This window comes from Aythya marila (assembly GCF_965140915.1).
Source record: "Aythya marila genome assembly, chromosome: 5".
Lineage (NCBI taxonomy): Eukaryota > Metazoa > Chordata > Aves > Anseriformes > Anatidae > Aythya > Aythya marila.
In genome coordinates, this window is record NC_139046.1 from 60,615,101 (window position 1) to 60,635,216 (window position 20,116).

Sequence of the window (20,116 nt, forward strand, 5' to 3'; positions counted from 1 at the left end):
TAAAACTGTGCTTTGAATGTAACGAAGTGTAAGAAATAAGAGTAAGGGAGAGCACAGGTAGAAACATAAAGATCCTGTAGTTTGAATGGTGGATATACTACCAGATGGCTTCAGAGCATATAGTTCTTTCCTTCCTTTTGGCATAATCCCTTTCAGTTCTCCCAATATATAATCATTTGAAATTCCTCTTATGTCTCTGTTTCTAAACCCTAAGAAGAGGCAAACCCAAGCCTTGCTGTTTGCATTCTTCTGATATCAAAGACTCCTATCCCACTGGGGCCCTTAGCCATAGGAGAGGTTTGAGGGAGGGGGAAGAGATGTTTTTCCTCCTCCTTAGCTGCTCTACTAGACTGGAGGGTGGGGAGGGGAGAAGGAGCAGCAGTAGGACTTTAAGGTTCAAAATGGAGACTAGGATGTGCCTGATGCCTGCGTCCAGCTTGTTTACCCACATATCACTGCTTCTTTTGGTTGATGTTGCAGCGGGACTGGAGCTGGGTGGAGACTGGTGCCTGATGATGCAGAGTGCTCATCCTCTCAGGGAGTTTAGGGAGAGCCTTGGTCAGCCTGTTTTTACAGAAGCCTGCACCCTAGAGATATGTGCCATAGCAGACTGTAGAAGGATATTTTTCTTTATGTATAAAATCTGTGTTACAGATTTACAGGAAGTATTTATTTATTCTTCCAATTAGCTGAGCCTGAGAATCATCTAAACAGAGATGGATTTAGAGATCAGCACAATGCAGCGAGATTAAAAAACCCTTTCCATCTGAATTAATGAATTTCAGACTGCTTTTCATAAACTAGTTTTTCAGAAGTCATCTGTGAAAGCTTGTATAAAGAATTTTTAAAGGTAACTTAATGGGATGGAGAAAAGGTTTAAAATTATCTACTGGGGCTGTTGCAGGAGATATTAAATATTGATTTATTTTGGAGTAAGAATCATACTAAAGAGTAAGGCTTGTAGTCAGATCAATTTATCTGGAATACAAACTGTATAGCTGTATTTAGTACAATGTCAACATGAATCTTAAACAAGTGGATGTGAAAGGTTGAGCATTTAATCTAAATCAGTCGGCTCTCCCAAATCTTCAATTAAAAAAAAAAAAAACACAAAACACTCAACATTTCAAACTGAACTGCTCCTAAATGTTTCAGGTGGTTTGTATTTAAAAAATGCTTTATTTAGTGAGTTCATATTATATCATAACCCTCTCCTGCGCATCATGTTGCAACTAGGAACAAAAATCTATAGTCCAAGTCTTTTCCAAATCTTAAGTTTTTAATACTCCAAACTCTCTTGAAAACCCGATGTAAATCATTCAAGTAATCTGGCAAATAACACTGTAAGCAATTTTCTGCTACTTGCCACTGCTACTGCACTGCCAAGCTTTTGGTCGTAATATAAAAGTTGGCTCAGATTGTACTTAACCAACTAAAACTGATTATGTTCCCTTTTCAGACTTAAATAGATGCCAGCTAGTGGTATTGGCTAAAATATTTTTCAGAATGTATAAGTGTACATAGGCCTGCAGTAGGAAATCCTTTATCCAAGTGTGACATCAAAGCAGTGCTTCTCAGATAATTTAAGTGTTACATTTGCTTTTGTTTGTACTGTTTTCTTTAAACATATTCATTAGACAAGAGCAGAGCCTTTAATGTTCCATGACTGAAAAATCCATCAAATAGATTTACGACAGAGGCAGTGTGGCATAACAGCCAGTGGACTGGCCTAATGTTCAGAAGTCCTGGGTGCAGTTCTTAGCTTAATCATTGACGTTCTGGGTAAGCAGAAGATAATGATTTCCCTCAGTGCTTGGCAATACTGTTACCAACTTTTTTTTCTGGAATGACTTGGGTTCTACTGCTGCACAGTGGTAGGTATTATGATTGTCTACATATATAGTAGTGAAAGGCTCCAAAATGTTGATTGCTTCCCAGGATATTACTATTCCCTTTCTTGTAAGACATAACTAGAAAATATGAACATAATTATAAAGTATACAAGTATACGGAGAAGTAAGGAATGTATGAAACAAAAAAATCCCTCTTACTTGCAGGTTGCATTTGTTCACAGAGTAGCAAAAATCTTCCACTGGAATTGAGGTGTTAGAATATTCATTCAGTAAATTGTAGGAGCTTTACATGTATGTCATCTGGGGGGTGGGGGGTGGGGAGGTGAATGAGGACAGGAGAAAAGAAAAACTTCATTTTAAATGTGGAGAGATGTATGTAAGACCCAGTCTACACTTATGCTGAAAGGCAGGTCAAAAATAGGTCTTAAATGGGACATAAGTGGCTAATATGCTCTGTGGGTGAAACCTCTATTTTTGAAACTCCATTCCAAAATTGCTTGTTAAGAGAAAAGAACATTTTCCAAATTGTCATTGTTGCATTGAGCTGAAGAGTACTTTAATAGATATCTTATGCAGGAATTTAAAACAATCTTTTCGCGATAAAACAAAACAAATTAAAAAAAATCGTTTTACTTCAAATGAAAATCTAGAGAATGGATATTTTTTTTCCCGGTAGTGTTAGCTATAGATAACTAGTATTTTTGTCTTTGTATACTGCTGCTGTAAACCCACAATTCTTTGTCAGCATGTAGATACACATTCTGCATTTAAGATGGTTTCAGGTGTAAGAGTTTCTGGACTCTGCATGAAAAAAAATGCAAAGCCATCCCATATAATCCCATATAAAGCACCTTCTCTCTTACATTATTTTGATTTCTGCTTCCTGCATTGAAGAGTTCTTCCTTCCTTCAGATGTAAATCTCCCCCTGTTTCCTGGAAGTACGTGGTTGCATGCATTTGCATGCTGGATGTAGAAATGGGAATCTTCACCTTGTTTTATCGGTTGCTTTTTTTGTTTGCTTTGATAAATGTATAGTGTTCATAAATCAACTTTGGGCTGTCTTTTCCTGGAGTACAAATTTTAAAAATGTAATTTATGAGTAAGTTAGTTCTGGTTGCATTAGAAAGATTTGTGAGTAAATAAGGCAGCTTCACTGGTAGGGAGTTATTCCTTTGCCTTCAGCTAGCCCATCATTAATGCAAGATCTTGCCCACTTGCAGGACTGGTTTTCTACTGTTTTATTGCTAAACAAGAACTATTCTCCTCCATACCCAAAGGCTTTCAACCTTGCTGAATAAAACGGAAAAAAGTGTAAGCAAAGAGGAGAAAGTATCTTAGCCTGTGAAGAAGTTGTTTCATGTTTAGTTTCAGATTCAGTGTGAATGTGCAAGAATTACACACTTTGGCCCTTATTAGTCCATGCTTAATTTAAGCACATAAGTATTTCCCTGGAGTTTAGTAATGACTATCCATGCCCTTGTGTTGCAATGGAGTGAAGGTGCTCAGCACCTTACAAAGTTAAGGCCTATATAAGGCTGCAAGAATTTGTAACTTGCTCTCTCTCTCTTTTTTTTTTTTTTTTTTTTTTTTTTTTTGTTACTGTCGTTGTTATTTTTTTTTTCTTGAATGAAGATTAAAGACAGGAGATAGTTGGGGTGTACATCAATATCATCACGGGCATTAGGTACATCACACTTGATATTGTAATCATGCAAGCAGTAATCGTGCCTTCCTGACATAAACAGTAAGCAGCACATTTTCCTGAGGCTGGAATAATCAGAGAAAAACATGGCAGTGATGGGGCTACAAGAGGCAAAACATTGCATAATGATGTTATTATCATTGTTCTATTGTCACCCGTCCTTATTCTTTAGTGATATGTTTGTTCTCTCTCTGAACATAACAAAAACCACCTGTGTATAAATAGTGTAATATTTAAGCAGTGATCATAAAACGCAACCTTGGAAAAATATACATAAAATGCTACAAAATGAAAAAACAACAACAACAAAACCAAAACAGATTGATAAATACAGAAAAACCCTTCCTAATCTATATATGCATGATATGCAATTATATATTTACATACAGCACAAGGCAAAGCATATATTTGAACACAGTAGCATTCGGTGGGATTTTGTTAACTGCCTTGATTGCATTTCTAATTCTAAATATGAATATGAACATTTAAGCCCAAGTGTCTTGTGCATCACCAATTTAAGCTACTTCAGGTGTCTTCTGAAAATGGGATGGAACAGCGATGTCTAGGGGCCTGCATTGCTTACAAACAAAAGTGGTAGCTACACTCAGCAGCTCATTCAGAGCATCTAGGAAACACTGGCATCTATACCTGAAATATTCAACACTATAGATGTTCAAAGATTTCTGTAATAAATGCACAAAACTTAGGTTCAGATTTTTCCTGGGAGTTTAATTGTTCAGTTTAGAAATACATGACAGTAGAGTATTTGAAACATTTGTTTTTAAACCTTTATAGCTATGATTGATGCGTAGAGTAGGAAAATGCATTTATTGTTATTTGATAACTGATTATTGCATCATGTAGTCCATTTTCATCAGTTTTTCCAGTACTGTTTGATCATGTCACAAAACCTGGCATATGCCTTTCATAATTGAAATGGTGGAATGAAAGTATCTATGACAACAGCTGTCATGCTTTTAGCTTTTAGAAGTTTAAAATCAAACATATATATGTGTCTGTTTCCGTGCACTTATATTCTATATTGTTCATAAAATAACATCATATTGTTTCTCAGGATGTTTGAGTGGAGCACGTGTGTGTCAGTGTTCTGAATTTCTCTTGAATTTCTCTGAATCTCTCTTGCTCTGATTTGTATGGAGGGCAGCTGAATTTCCTTTGTGCTGTTGAGGTTTGCAGAACACCACAATGAAATTGAAATTGGTGACTTCTTTTTTCCTTTTTTTTTTTCCTCATTCCAAAAACATTGTTGTCTTGAACCTAGAATAGTTTTTCTGGTTGTTATACTGCTGTGGCTTCTTGCTAAAGCTGTGTTTTCAGCCTGGGGTATATTACGGGATGATTAAGAGAAAAGGGAATTCAGAATTTGAGAACAGGAACCAGATCTCTTGTCTTCTAAATTCTGTCCCAATTCTAATGCATGATAATACTTTTAATGAAATTTAGTTACAAAAGAAAAGGTTGGGGAAGCATGCACAGATATATGCGCATAATCATGGCATTTTGGAAAAGTATTCCTGTACACTTTTATGTCATTTTAATGTCTACATTTTTAACTACTTTGTGGAAATGGGAACATAAATGACAAGGTCCAGTCATTTTCTAAATTAAACCAAAACATAGCAAAATATACATTATTATTATTGTTCTATTTATTTTACTGGAGAAAAGATTGGTTTTACCATGTCCTTATGCATTTATTCTTGTAACTCAAATGTTAGAAATATGAATGACCATTCTGAGGGTCCAAGAGTAGCTACTGAATTGCTTGCATTAGTCACTTTATGGTGCAGGAAAAACAGTTTTGCTGGTTTCTGATAGAAGCGTATGTCAGTTGTCATTTGTGATTATTTTCATCTGTCTCTCTCTTAAAAATGCATGTGTACGCACTTAGCTAAAAGAAAAATGTATTTTTTTTTTTTTTTAATGGGTGCATTCCGATTCTTTCTAGTTACAAGGTACGTAGATTTGGTCTTAAACCATTTACCAGCTCTCCCTTAAATCTAGTGGGCAATACCTGATGTTATAAAAGAAAATTAACTTCTCTCCCTGGAAGACTTCCAGTTAATCATCTGTGGATGTTGGTCAGGAGGAAAGGGAGCAGCAGAGAGAAAGAGGGAATTTCTCTTTGACCCCAACAATTGAACAGCTTACACTCTGGAACATGAGATTTGATTATCTTAGCATGTGTTACTAAAAATGTTATTAACAGTCAAAAAATTATCCAGCTCTTTTAAAAACAAGTGACAGCCCAGGCTTTGGACTCTTTCTGACCTCTAGTGAATTCTGCAGCTGTATTATGCAGTGTTAAGTAGAAACTCCTTTTGTTTGTTTTACATTTACCAGCTGTTAATTTAATTGATTGCCCGTTTGTTTTTTGAGGACTAATGAATTCTCAACAGTCTAAGGTAGAATTCCACAGTTTATGTGACTTAGAAAAAGATCTTTACATTTTGGTTGATGTGTAATTTTACTGTAGACTACTGTATGAGTTTGCTGCTGAAACAAAGAGTTAATCAGAGAGTTCTCAGATACTGCCATGCATCATGCCATTGTGCATGAATAAAAAGTTGGAAACCGCATGAAAGCAGTAGTTGGGTTACCACACAACTGGATATGCTTAAGTCTGAACGCTTCATAACTCTAACTACTGGGGAGTTGCAAACTTATAAATAACCTTGCAATTGGTTAAAACCATATTAAAACCATATGAACAAAGACATAAAGCGTTTGGTTAAGGGAGCTCAGTAAGTGCAGTAATCCTGTTGAAAGTAATCTAACCAGGGCAGATCCATAGCCTAGGAGTCCCTGCAAGTGCAGCAATAGTTAAGGGTATGTCAAATCTTCATATGAAGGAGGGCATAATATCCTACTTAGGTGAAAACATTCGCTATCTGTACTGTTTGCTTTAAAAAAATACTTAAAAAAATCATACGCTACTATTTTTAAAGGCAAGCTTCAGTGCACTGAAATCTGTTAACTTAGGAGTATGTGCTGAATGCTCCCAGTAATCAGCGGATTCATCTAAATCCTTATTTGTTTCCAGAGCTCAGGATGGCTACTGCTTGCACTAGCCAGGGGCTCTTGGCATTCTGATTCTTAAAATCAGATTTCTAAAACAATTAGTTAAAGAGAGTGTTTAAAATTAGGCAGTTTGGGTTTGCATTTATCTAATGAGTTTTGGGCCTTTAGCACTCCAGTTTCAAACTTTTTATCTAAACCCTTTATGTTTGGATTACTTTGCAATTCTCTATTTTAACTTCCGAACCTGTCTTAAAAGAAGAGTCCATATCATGACCATCACTAGGAAATTGTGGTCCTGAAGAACTTTGGAGGTTTTTTTTTGCTTGTGATGGGCTTACATATATGATGCTGTCATGTGGAAGCCAGCCGAGGCTTGTGAGTGAGGGAAAAAAATGTTTTAATTCCCTTTTATCTGCTTTTAATCCCTTCCTTTTCAATCATGCTTTAAGACAGAAGAAAATATCTAATAGGGGACCTGAAGACTTTTCTCTCAATTCATCTCTTCAAACAGGTTGCTTGTTTTGAGGCACTGTAACCTAATACAAACCTTAGTCAGTGGCAGGGGTGATAGTCTGTGCTGTACTTTCAGCATATCAGGAAGTATTGGAACAGTTTGCAAACAATATATGGGCCTTCAAAAACCAAACCCAGCAGTAGGTAGAGGTGAAAATCCACCAAAATGTCCCCCTTAATTTGGTTCCTCAGATCATTTTCTCACATTGGTAGAAATACTGAATTTGTGCATTTCTCTTCCATAAAAAAATTGAAAGGTCAAGTTGTGCCAGTAGCAAAGAAATCAGCACATCCTTTGTCCATGTAGCCTGTAAATCAGTGGTTGAAATGATACACTTTGTATCTAGCAATATCTTAAAATACCACCATTTCTACAATAAGTGAACTCACTTTGCTAACTTAATTTATCACATTTATTGGAGCACCTCCCGCTGCTATGCTGTTGAAAACAAGCTCTGGATATTCACCACAAAGTTCTAGAAAACCAAAGGCCCTTCTGTGGGGTTGCCGTGCTTTTAGTTGTAACAATAATGCAACTATTGTGTTTATCTACTTTGCCATCCAAAGAATTCCAGCAGTTGCATGCCTGCACACCAGTAGGATGATTGACATTGTTGTAATAAGGTTAATGTTTAAACTTCCCACCCATAATAACTAAAATATTCAGAGATAAGGATGAAAGTTAATTTGTAATTATCCCTGCTGTGCCAAGATGTTGCAAAAGATTCTAAGTGGAGGGTAATTTAACATTTCAGTCTCAGCTGTTATAAAAAAGTAGGAAGAAGAAAGCAAAAAGCTTGGGACATTTGTATGTTGACTTTCCAGGGGGGTAAAAAAAAAAAAAAAAAAAAAAAAAAAAGGTTTTGTGTTTCCTCTTATTCCTCTTTATTCAAATTGGGAATAAGTTTCCCTGTGTTTTTTTGAAATTGTGCTTTTGATATTTTGAATATAGTAAGTTGTTTGCCTGTTGTTTACTGTCTATGGTACATGAAGGGAGTAGATAACAGCTAGCAAATAAACTGCTAGAATATTTAGTGTGGAATAATTCAATTGAAATATATTTTATACATAAAGACAACATGTGATAATTATTTGTAGTCATTCTAACTAAACTACTGTCCTCAGAAGAAATAATATCCCTTCAGTCGTATGCTCTGTGGCTTCAGTGAACGACCCATATTAATTCAGTTTCTAGAAACTGGCTCTTTAAATTAATGTTGGTAACTGCTTCCATGCTAGACTGTTGAAATAAAGGGTATTACATCATTGTCCAAACATGTCTACTTAAATAAAAAGTATTTGTTTGCAAAATATATATATATTTTAAATCTTTCACACAACGATCAGCGTGCATGCCATTTTCCATTTCAGTCTAAGCATACATTTCAGATGTGGAAAAAGCAAGCATGTTGAAATAATTTGAGGCATGGGTATAGTCGGATCAGTCTTGGTAATCCAGAAGGGAGGGGTGCCCAGTGTATTATTACATTTCATATATTATTTTTCAAGAGATGGATGCAATCAGTCATCTTCTCGCATATGGTTTGAAAAAAACTTGTCGTGCTGGCAAGTAAACTGTTATTTAAGTACACAATCCACGGTACTACAGAAACAGTTTTGCCAAACTTGTCCAAGTATTCTCACATCCTTAAAGATGGTATAAATATCATTTATAGCAAGCCGTTTACTTCAGACTATATGGAATGCCTTCCTGCTCCCCTGATCTAAGTGTCCCAGTTTGCATTATGGCCTTTATTGCTTCTGTTTGATGGAGTGATCAGTAAAAATTTAATGACACTATAAAATAATAAAAATGTCATTAATTTACCACGGATCTTGGATGCAGTGGTTGTAAAGTTACATTAATAAACAGAATATTTTTTACAACAAAAAGCATTGTTACGTGGGAACGTATAAATAACGCACATAAATTTAAGAGCAATTTTACTGTTAGCACACACATTATTATGGAATAGCCAATAAGTGTATAAAACATAGTATATAAAATTTTATGAAAATATACTGTGCACATCAAAAATTCAGCTTTTATCTAAGTGCAGAGAAAAGCCATTATTGTGTGCTTACTGTTTCATTGCTGTTCTTTCACACGATCACAATTTTACATTTGTTTCTAGTCATTTGAAGTTTGCAGCCTTCTCAGAGGAAAAGGCTGCTGCTTCTTTTTCCTTTCCTTCTTGCTTTAGTGAATCGTTCTTCCACCTTCCACACGTGAAGAAAGAATTGATTCTTTCTGCCAGAACATGACGGAAAAGTTGCTAATTTAATGCAAAGCTAAAAATAATGCCAAAGGGATTGAAAGGCTTGCTTGGCGACTCTGGAAATAAGGGATAACTATCTAGCAGTCTATCTGTCATCACTGGGGCTGCTCCATCACTGACTGTGATAATATGTGAATATGATGGATGCCACAGCCTTGTGGCTCATAACATTTAACATTCATCAGCTCTCACTAACGGGGGCTTTATAATTTAAATATCTTTATTTAATATGCAACATCTACCTCATACATCATAATTTCAAAGCACTTAGAGAACCAACAGTCCTGCAAGACAGTTGAGCAGACTTTAATTTTTTTCAATAACTTTTACGTTTTCTGCATGTTTGTGACTGGCAACGCATAAATAAGTGCCTAATCGTATCACAGATGGGAATATTAAGATTTGGCTGTTAAGAAGAATCTTTCCCCTCTTCTTTTGCTCATTTTAGAGACGTGATTATTTTTACTCTATATTCAACATAAACAGAAGCACAAAGGATTTGAATTGTTCTGGGAAGAGCTTTCAGTTTTCCATGTGGACTCCAACTGACTGTGTTGGTCTAGTCATATGAGAAAAGGTTGTCAGTGCTGTGTCCTTAAACCTTTCTCTAAAATTTTAATGGGAAAACTTAATATGACTGTACAGTGTAAGCTCCATAGCTAGTACAAACAAACAAACCAAAAACATTCAATATAGAAATCCAAAATGCTTTTTCACAGAAGACAAAACGCTTGCACTGTCCAGAGCAGTGTCCTTTATTACAAACTCACCAAATTTTTCTGTTAATGCAAGGAGGATGGGGGTAGCAATATATCCAGTAGTCAAGCTACATGTCTGCAAATATAATGCATGTATCGGTAACGTATTTATTAGTGTAGCTATTTATAGGCATTCACTTTAAATTAAAGTGTATTTTTAGTTCATATAGGAATACTATGGACAGAATTAATCTTCCTCTCAGTCCTTATTCATACTAGGAAACAGGTATATTTTGAAGGGATTATTAGTTTAAACAACTATTCTCCTTAGGATGAACTCAAGACAGGAGCAAAGACAAATCCCTTAAAAAAGGATCAGAACCTAGTGGGATAAGTTTCCTTTCTAATGATAAATTTCATATGAATTTGTTGTATTTCACCAAATTGTAAAGACTAGATAAAAACCTAATTAATATTGGGGAACATTATTCTATTTTCACATTTCTTCTGAGTTTGTCTAATCCCAAGGCAAATATTTTATTTTATTTTTATTTTTTATAATCACTGTGATTATTTTCAATAAAAAGCAAGCAAAGAAATTACTTTAAAAGGCATTTCAAACATTTAAGTAGCTTTGTTACAGCTTTTCATGAATTAGAAGGAGGAGGTTATGAAAGAACTACAAGTACATCTCCTTTGTTTGACAAGAGCAGGTATTTTTATGGTATAAGTGCTTTCGTTTTACTGTTCCTGAACCTTATTATGCAATTCTCCCTTTTCTCCTTCCATGTCAAAATATTGATATTCTTTCAGAAACTTTTTTTTTCTTCCTTTCTTTTTCAACAGAATATTTTCTGGTAAAATCAAAGAGAATGAATGACTAGAAAGATATTTCAAATGTGCATATTGATATGTAGCAGAGTCTGTTGATTTTTATAGCAGAAAGGTATTTCTCCTTCTGAAACACACTTAAAGGCTGTTCTTCCAAGAATACTGCAGGTGCTGTGTTAACATCCTTAAGAAAAAGCTTTTAGTGCAAATGTTTTGGGAGAGACAATATATCTGCCAAAAGCTGTTTTCTTAGTACTGATCTTTGTTTTTATTTCAACTGCAAATCAGCCTTTTGCAATGGAACGCAGAATCCTTGACAAACTTATTTTTTATTCTGTCTACTAGTAAAACAGACCCCATCCTGATGATTCAGGTGTATTGTTACATTGCACAACATCTTTCAGTACAATATTAGAACTCAGGTATTACAGTTCCTTTCTGCACTCACATTTCACTTGTAACTCTTTCTTTACTCTGTGAGTTTCTTTGTATGTGTAAGCTCCTTCATCAGCCACAGATGTAATAGAGGAAAATAAGTTATGAAGTTAACCAATAATAAAATGCAGAGATATTTTGTTAGATGATTGAAAGGTTCTGTGAAACTTCTTTTAGAAATGCAATTAGTACCTAAAATGCCTTAGCTGCATGTTGTAGCATGGTGTCAGATTTTTGTTTTCTTTTTTTCTCTGCAAATTAAAAGAAAATAATATAATAGTCCATGATTGGAGCAATCAGAAAAATGGGGATTCAAAAGAATTTCTGAATTGTTTGGTAACTGGATTTTATTACTGAAATATATTCCTAAAATATAGTGATAATACAAAGAAATATTTGGATGTGCAATAAATGAGAAGTCAAGGCCATCAAGGATGTTTGATTCTTAAGAATGTTTCCAAGCTTCTAACCATCTTGCAAGAGAGAAACTCATAATCTTTTACGTCTAGCATGCACAGCACAGAACTAGGTCATTGAACAATAGACTGAACAGCAATCAGCACTCTACTTCTGCATAATGCATTAAGTGTAACATGGAGAAACTGTTCATAGAGCTGAAAACTGGTATTTCATGTCTGTAAATTCAAGCTGACATGACATTTAATATTGTTTCATAGTAATGAACAACAAGGTTTCATTCATTCACAAGTACAACATAATGCCAAGTTTAGTCTGAAGAGGTAACAACAAGGCAAGAGGGAAAACATGTTATGTTCCTTCAAATGAGAACGCTAAATTAATGATAACCATTGAATGCTTTGCTACTGATACACAGCACTACAGAGACTGCTATTGTGAGGCAATACTACACTGTCAATTGTAGTGACCTTGTCCAGTAGTTGACTGAAGAACTGGGTTAACACACAAAATACCTTTCAGTTACCAGTTCCAGCATTCCTATGGAGGTCTCCAGCTCTCAAAAGCTTTGTGTTTTTCTAGAAGCAAGCACTCTTTTTCTTTTCTTTTCTTTCCTTATTTTTTTTTAATTATTTTTTTTTATCTCCTTAGGTTCCCTTTCTACCAAAGGTACAATTTAAATTCCTAGACAAAATAATAGTATCAGTTCCATCATCTATTATTCCTTTTTTCAAATACTTGTCTTTGAAAAACTCTTGCATAAAATTCAGACTTGTGTTTTCTCAGAGGTATGAGTGCTAACTTGAATTGGAAAGTGGCAAAAAAAAAGTGCTTTTTCCATTAAATTAGCAGTATATTTTAATACAAACTCTTCTTTCAACTTCTGAATTTTCATGTCTCCCAAATGTTGATTGTCTTTTCTAGTTTAAGTTAGAAAATAAGTGGAAAGGCAAAGTGAGCAGCATCAGTCGGCGCTGTTCCCTGCCAAGAGTGTTTTGTATTTGCATGTACAATCATTTATGCATTATGGCAGTGCAGATCAAAATAATTTCAAAGCTTCTGTATATGTTTCACATTTAAAAACTGATTTTCATAAATGCAAACATTCAGAATCTGTAAAAAAAAAAAATAGTCCCTGAGTAAAATTTCTAATTAAATGCATTTGTTATTTATTTGTATTTAGAAAATAAGGCATGTATCAGTGTATACATCCATGTACAGGCTCACAATGAGATATAAAATATTTGGGCATTAAGACTACTTCTGTTCTTTTCCAGGAAAGAACAAGGTTTGAGAATTTAGGCCCCCAGTTAACAGGGAAACCCAATGAAGATGGAAAACTGGGCCCTGGTGTCATTGATCTTACAAGGCCAGAAGATGCAGAAGGTGAGTTGCAATTTTGACTGTGGGTTATTGACCACTGCATCACAGAATGGTTCTGTATCTGAAATGCTGCTAGTGTCATAGGTGCTGTCTAGCTTATATCCCAGGGTAGCATTTTTTGAGCATTTTTGTGAGATTGTAATAACTCCATAGCAAAGGGCAGATACATGAAAAATACTGCATTGCATTTATACTCTAAGCCCTTCTACAACATAGCTGTTTCTTCCCCTAGGAGCTGTCAAATAAGTGTTTACATTTTATGCTACTAATAAAAATGTAGGGAACACTGAGAAAATTATCTCAGAAAGGCAGTATATACATGTATATACTTTCACCAGTTTTTAAGGATTTAGCAGCTTTGGAGAAAGTTAGAGCTCTTTAAGAAGTCTGTCAACCAGTGCACTCACAAACTATTCAAGATATAGCAAGCACACTTTTATGGACAGACAGCTGTCAAGTGAAAATGTAAAAATATTTCACATTTTCTGTATGAATGCCTTATACATGATACAAACCTTCAGTGCATTTGTACTGATTTTAGTGAGAGTTCAGTATATCATGCATTACAGGATCAAGCTAGAGATGGAAATCAGTGTTTCTCAAGACTGAGTTTAACCTCTACCTTATCATACACTGCAAGAGAACATGTAGGTAGATAGGAACTCTACCAGTGACTGTAGTAAGATTAGTAAGATTAATCTACCATTCAGTTAGCAAAAAATGCAAATTTTCCCCCTGGATTTACCTTTTTTTTTTTTTTTTTTTTTTTAACTTCACAAATTCTAGTTATGCCACTGTTCTTCAGCAAAAAGGCTAATAAATATATATATATATATATATATTTTTTTTTTTTTTCTGTTAATATCTAAGCATTTCACAAGTTATCAGTTTGCTTTGTTCTTGGATCAAAAGAACAGGACCAATAAGTTCATGACTGTTGACCAATAGGTCTTTTTTCAAATTATTCTTAAAATACAGAGACAGAATTTGCCTGATTAAGAAACATTAATATTTTCTGTGTAGAGAAGTACTACTCTGACCACAGATTCTGTTCTGTCTCTCTGTGACCCAGAAATAAATGGTTCAGATAAGGCCCCTTCAGTTTGAAGTCTGAAAAGTAGCAATTGTCATTTTATTTTATTTTATTTTATTTTATTTTATTTTATTTTATTTTATTTTATTTTATTTTATTTTATTTTATGTACAAGTAGTGCGTGATATGTCTGTGATAAAACACCTTAGAGTCCTGATTCTCCTTGCTTGCCAGCTGACATACATTATCTTCAATCAGTTCTTGGGCAAACCTAAAGAGCCTTGGACAAGGACATACACTGAGTGGAGACAGTGCAAGTTCATATCCAAGATGTTCCTTGGATCCTTGTTCCTGTATTGACTCATCCATACAAAGGAATAGTAAAATTCAGATTTATTTCAGCAAAACATTCCTACTTATCGGCTTAAAATCGTGATTAGCTTGTCAGGTGGAACTGACACATACCATGAGCACATGCTTACATGCTTTTTGCTTAAACAATTGTTTTAAAGTAATTTTTCATAGTCAAGATTTCTGGTCTCCATAACAGTAAGATGACTAAAGGTCATCAACTATTTATTAAAAATCATATTTGTTAGAAGGCTGTCATTTTGATGAAAGATTTCAGATTTTCCCAGTATATATAAATAGATCATTATAAAATCAATAATGTCCAGATTCTCATTTTTAGGGAGCTACTATTTCTGAGTCATTTGCTTGTACCTAATTGGATGTGGTTTAAACAGAAAAGTAATGGACAGAATATAGTTAAGAAATAGCTTTCAGACAGGTGTTTTGCAATGTTCTTTTTCTGGAAAAAGGACTTAGGAGATACATGGGACTTTCAAAAGTACTTATTGACTAATCAGTTATTTATAAACTGCTTTGAGAAGAAATTTCCATCCTGCTTCAACTTCTCATATTTCAACATGTTGAAGAGTATTTTTTTCCTCAGTTAGGATGAAAAGTGACTACAGGATACGTATAGATACGCAGTTATAGATTCCTATGACATAAAGCTAACTCTCTGGGTTTGACTCATTTCCTTCAATTCAACCTTTCTCTTTCTAGTGTCCTTAATTTAGTATCCTGGTACACCTCATGGTACTGACAGCCCTTCTTGTTACTGGATAGTGCAGAACGAAGCTTTGACATATGTAGTAACCCAAGCTACAGTGATGTGTGCCAGTTTAAGGACAGTGCTCGTGTCTTTCTAGAGCTGGTGGGGCAGTTTGGGGAATGGTGTGTTGCTGCATGGGAAATCTGAGTTCATGAATGGATTCAGATTTCCATACTTTGTTTAGCAGCCAAGAGATGTCTCTGGAAAAGATGTGTTCGGCGAATACCACTGCTGAGCTGAGAAAAAAACGTTGGCAGAATTTCAAAACTGAGATATTTATTTGACCTTCCAGTTATAGACAAGGCGAACTCAGATATTAGAAAGATATAAAAAAGACTTTCAAAATACCATCTAAGTTTTGCCACTCATCTTTGGCAAGTTAGAGAGGAGATAGCACTTCTAACGTGGCATCTCTTAAGAGTGGAAGTCCATTGGAAAGAGTGCTGCTGAAATGTTAGCAGTTGAATTACGGCCTCTGGTGCTTTGTACCATGCTACAGGTTCTGTTCATTTTCAAAAATATTAATCTTTCTTCCTAATCATTATGAATCTGTTACAGATCTTCACAAAGTCACAAAGTTTTTTGTATGCACTGCCAGTATTTTGTGCTTGTGTACATGTGTCCGTTTAAATGCTGGGTTACTAAGAAACTTGACAACTTACTCTTCTGCCTCCTCTAGAAGAAGACAACCTTGTTGCACTGTGGCGTGTTGCCAAGGTCACAATCTCAACTGAATGTCAAAGGTTCCTACTAACCATCATCATAACCTTTTAAGACCTGGTGTGTTTCTTCACACACCTTCTTTTCTGTTCTGTCATAGTCACTTTTAATCTTTTTTTTTTTTTTTTTTTTTTTTTTTCAGTTTTCTTAATATATTTTTGAGTGCACATTGCTGTAGACAACTTCAGATAATACTTACCTGTTTTGTTGTATGCTTTTACACAGTCGTACAGAAAATAAACATTTCTGAAGTAACATATTGGTGGCCAACTTTTGACAACACTTTCTTTCTTCATCATCCAGATCTATGAGGTTCAAGTGCATTTCTGATAGAGTGTGTGGCTATTAGGTCTATCAGATTATACTCCCATCACCAGAATTTTCAAACTTCAGAATTGTGAAATATACTACACTTAGAAAAGATATATTAAATACTTGTAGATGGCTTTTTTTTTTTTTTTTTTTTCTTTACAGTCTTGTTCCAAGGCAAGGAGTCCAAATTTAGTCCTACTGATGGTCATAAACTGTGGGGAAGTGCAATTTGAACAGCATCCTACCCCCTTGCTAATCTATACCAAGGGTGCTCTGATGGAATGCAGTTCCACTCCCTGCCTACCTGCACACCTGCATTTCCCAAGGAAACTAAGTGTGCAGAGGCATGGTACATGTCTGTCTCATCCCAGCATGCAGCTGAGACAGACAAGATCTGGGAAGTGCTCCAGTACCATAGCTTTGACATAGCCTTTAAGCTTCAAGTAATTTGTTACAAGAAATATCAGCAAACTTTTGTGTTTATGGAATGCCTTTGTAATAGTATCTTGCAATGATTTCTCTCTACTCTTTATATCTTATCTATGGTATATGTCAGTGATCTGACTTTGGCAGATTTTCCTAGCTACATTTTCCTTTAATCCTAGGAATGTTTGTGGTATTTGGTTATTGATCAGAAGCTGAAGCTACATGCGTAATTTTTAAATCACGAATTAGAAGACAGGTCTTAAAATTCCCTACATTTGGCTTTATGCAATTATGAGACATAAATATGAAAGGATACTGCAGAATGAACTTTAGGGCTTAGACTTGTCCCTGCTCAGTGTGTGAAACTTTCTTTAGACTAATAGTAACCAGGTGTCCTTACAGAGATGAATTAGCATATGAAGTTGTATTCTAAGCTTGTGTTACTCACAGTGACCTAACTCTCATCTGAATGGAGGCCTGAGAATCATCTGTAAGAGTTTTATATTAAATATGATATAAACCAACATCTCTACTACTTTCTTAGCCACCAGAAGGATTGGGCTAACTATATTAAAAACCATGCTCAGACTGTATTCAAAAACATTGCCATTGGCTGTGACACTATTTGATGAATAATCCCGAGCTCTTACAGCTCTATCATTACCTGGAAATCTGAGTTGTCCTGTTAAAATGTGTGATTCAATTGTAGCTGGCAAAATTAAAAAGCATGTTTTGAGAGGCTCATAAATACTCAGCAACTGGCATGCAAAATTATAAGAAACAGCCAATTATAGAACTAAGCAAGATTTTTTTCTCCCAACTTCATCATTTTAAATGAAACATCATTCTTTCTGTAGGCTGCTTCATAACTTTGAGAATTTGAGATTGTCAGTATTGAAGAATTGCTATCTACCATGGACACACCAAGACAGCTTTGAATCTGTCTTTAGCTAAAACTCCTCTATGAGTGTGACTGACACATATTAACTGACCAGTGTGGTAGAATATAGTCAGGAGTTGTTGGTGAGCCCTTGCTAAATTCTAGGTGGAGGAACCTAAAATATTTACTTGTTTTATTTGAGAAGATTGGATGATCTAAATACCTTTTCTTGGTTCTAGTTCTGAAACAGAAACTCCTTCCATAGATACACAGCTTTGGTGATAGTGCTGCTTCTTTTGAATCACATACAACTTGTGCTTGTAGAAAATGTACACTATGTTTATAGATTTTTCTATTTTTTGTACTTATGTTCCAATGCTATGGAAAATCTGTAGGAAGTATGTTAAGATTTTGCTTTGTATTAGATAGTAATCTGCAGAATAGACCTAATGTTCCTGCTGACAATTACTGATTTTACTGTAGCTCAGGTTGCAGTAGGGTTTCCTTCAACAATTGTAGGGATTCATATTCCATCAAGACCTGATCATAATTCCTGCCAAAGAATTGGATCTGTTAATATATGGTTTTCTTGATTGTATCCTGAACAACATCTGAATGTTATTGTTTTGCCACTGTCTCACTATGTGATTTTGTAAAAGAGAAGTTCTCTGTCCCATTTTCCAATGTGAAAAATCAGTTGCATTGTAAAGGTAAATTCAATTTTAAAAAGCAACTAGAAATAGATGAAAATGCCATATTAGCTCTAACATTTAGTTCCAAGTTCATTTGTGTTAATATATTAGAGTCAGGGGCTTGCGAGTTAAATATTTGGCCTCGGAGTTTACCATATGGGACAATGCACACAAAGCCCTTTTCTTCTGAGTCCTGTTTTAATGTTTTCATTTGTTCTATTTCTTATGCAGTAGTCTTCCTGATTCTGTAAATTTTGTTTAGCACTTGCTGCTTCTTTCTTTGAAACAAATCTGTTAGACTATGTTAAGTATGGTCCATAGTTGTGAGGGATAGATCCATCCCTGCTCATTGAGATAAAAGAATTTTAAAATTAGCTGTTTATATTCTTTATCTATGTACTTACTTCATCCTTTAGATTATTACTTTTCAAAAACTCCCAGAGGATCAGCTTTGCTATGAACATAGATGTTGAGTCAGTCATTAAGATGTATCATGGAGTCCCCAGTCTGGGTTTGGTACCAGCCCATCTTCTAGTCCAATTAATTGACTTGGTGCCTGTGTCCTCATTAGTACCTCTGTCTTCCCTTTCACTGCCTGCCATCTCTTACTTTAATTTGTAAGTTCCTTGGTATAAGATTGTGTTTTTCTATATTCTCACTGTTTGAGGTGATTTAGCTTTAAGCCTTATCTGTTTGATCGTGGTATCTTTGACCATTCATCAGGTAGACTGAATGCAAGCCAAATGGGGACTGTGCACTGCATAACCATCGGTAATAGGCTACCTGCAGTAGTAAGCCCTAGCTTGATATCACTAATTCTAGTTCAGATATACTCAGATATTGTTCTGAACCTGATTTTGGACCTGAACCCAAGCTCACCTTTGTTTTTAAATGAACATATTTCTATTAAATAATAAGCATAGGAATCTGGTTCTGCAGCATTTCAGACAGTGTATTTGCTGTCCGGCATACAAAGTCAATGAATTGTTCAGGGTTTGCAGCAATTATAGCAGTCACTCTTTTTATGTCCATCTCATTCAGATTTGACTTGGATAGCCACATTGCAAGGCATTTTGTAGCACAGCAAGAGATTATGCCTCCCCAAAAGCAAGGGAAATTGAATAGCGGAGAAAGAAAGAAGCAGTGTTAGGAATCCTCACAGATTTTACCCACTTCCAGAATACAGTGAGCAGATGAGTGGTTGCAGTGGCAGAAGCAGCAGCGAACATGGAATCAATGAGGTATATGTGAAGGAGAGGAATGAGCTAACTGGGGGAACACAAGGAGTCTTTGCAATGTAGAAGAGATTGCCTTGGCCTTATGAGAAAAACATGAGAAAGGCACCAATAAAAGGACTACAAGGGTGATACCTAAGGGTGAGGAGAAACTGCCACTTTGTACAGCTCCAAATTTCTGACCATCTGTCAAACTTCATTTCTGATATCCCAGCACTAGAGCAGACATTGTGACAGGTGTCTGGATTTTGCAAATCTCTTCAGTAAAAAACAAAACAAAACATCAATCCTTTCTTAGAGGAACATCTTTACCATATGCTCCAAGCTTCATCATGCTCATATATACCCGACAGTAAATAAATGCTAAATGTTTATACAGAAGGGTGAGACAGGTCCTTCTTAACTCCAGAGAAGGTCGACTTTGATCGGCTGAAGAGGTAGGTGAAAGGGAACCATATTTTTGCAGGCAGATCAATCCTGGCAGGCTGCCAACACAGTCCAAGCCTGTGAGGTAACTTGTTTAACACCCTCCTATGCAGAGGTG

General features: G+C 35.4%; 1 protein-coding gene across 11 annotated transcripts in view; it reads left to right on the forward strand.

Moving 5' to 3' along the window:
* SOX6 (SRY-box transcription factor 6) overlaps positions 1–20,116 on the forward strand; it is a 382,586-nt gene that overhangs the window by 333,128 nt on the left and 29,342 nt on the right. For all 11 annotated transcript variants that reach the window (XM_082762761.1, XM_082762760.1, XM_082762769.1 and 8 more), the window contains one exon: positions 13,049–13,157. In XM_082762761.1, the coding sequence (XP_082618887.1) occupies positions 13,049–13,157 (109 nt within the window). The remainder of the gene's footprint in view (positions 1–13,048; positions 13,158–20,116) is intronic.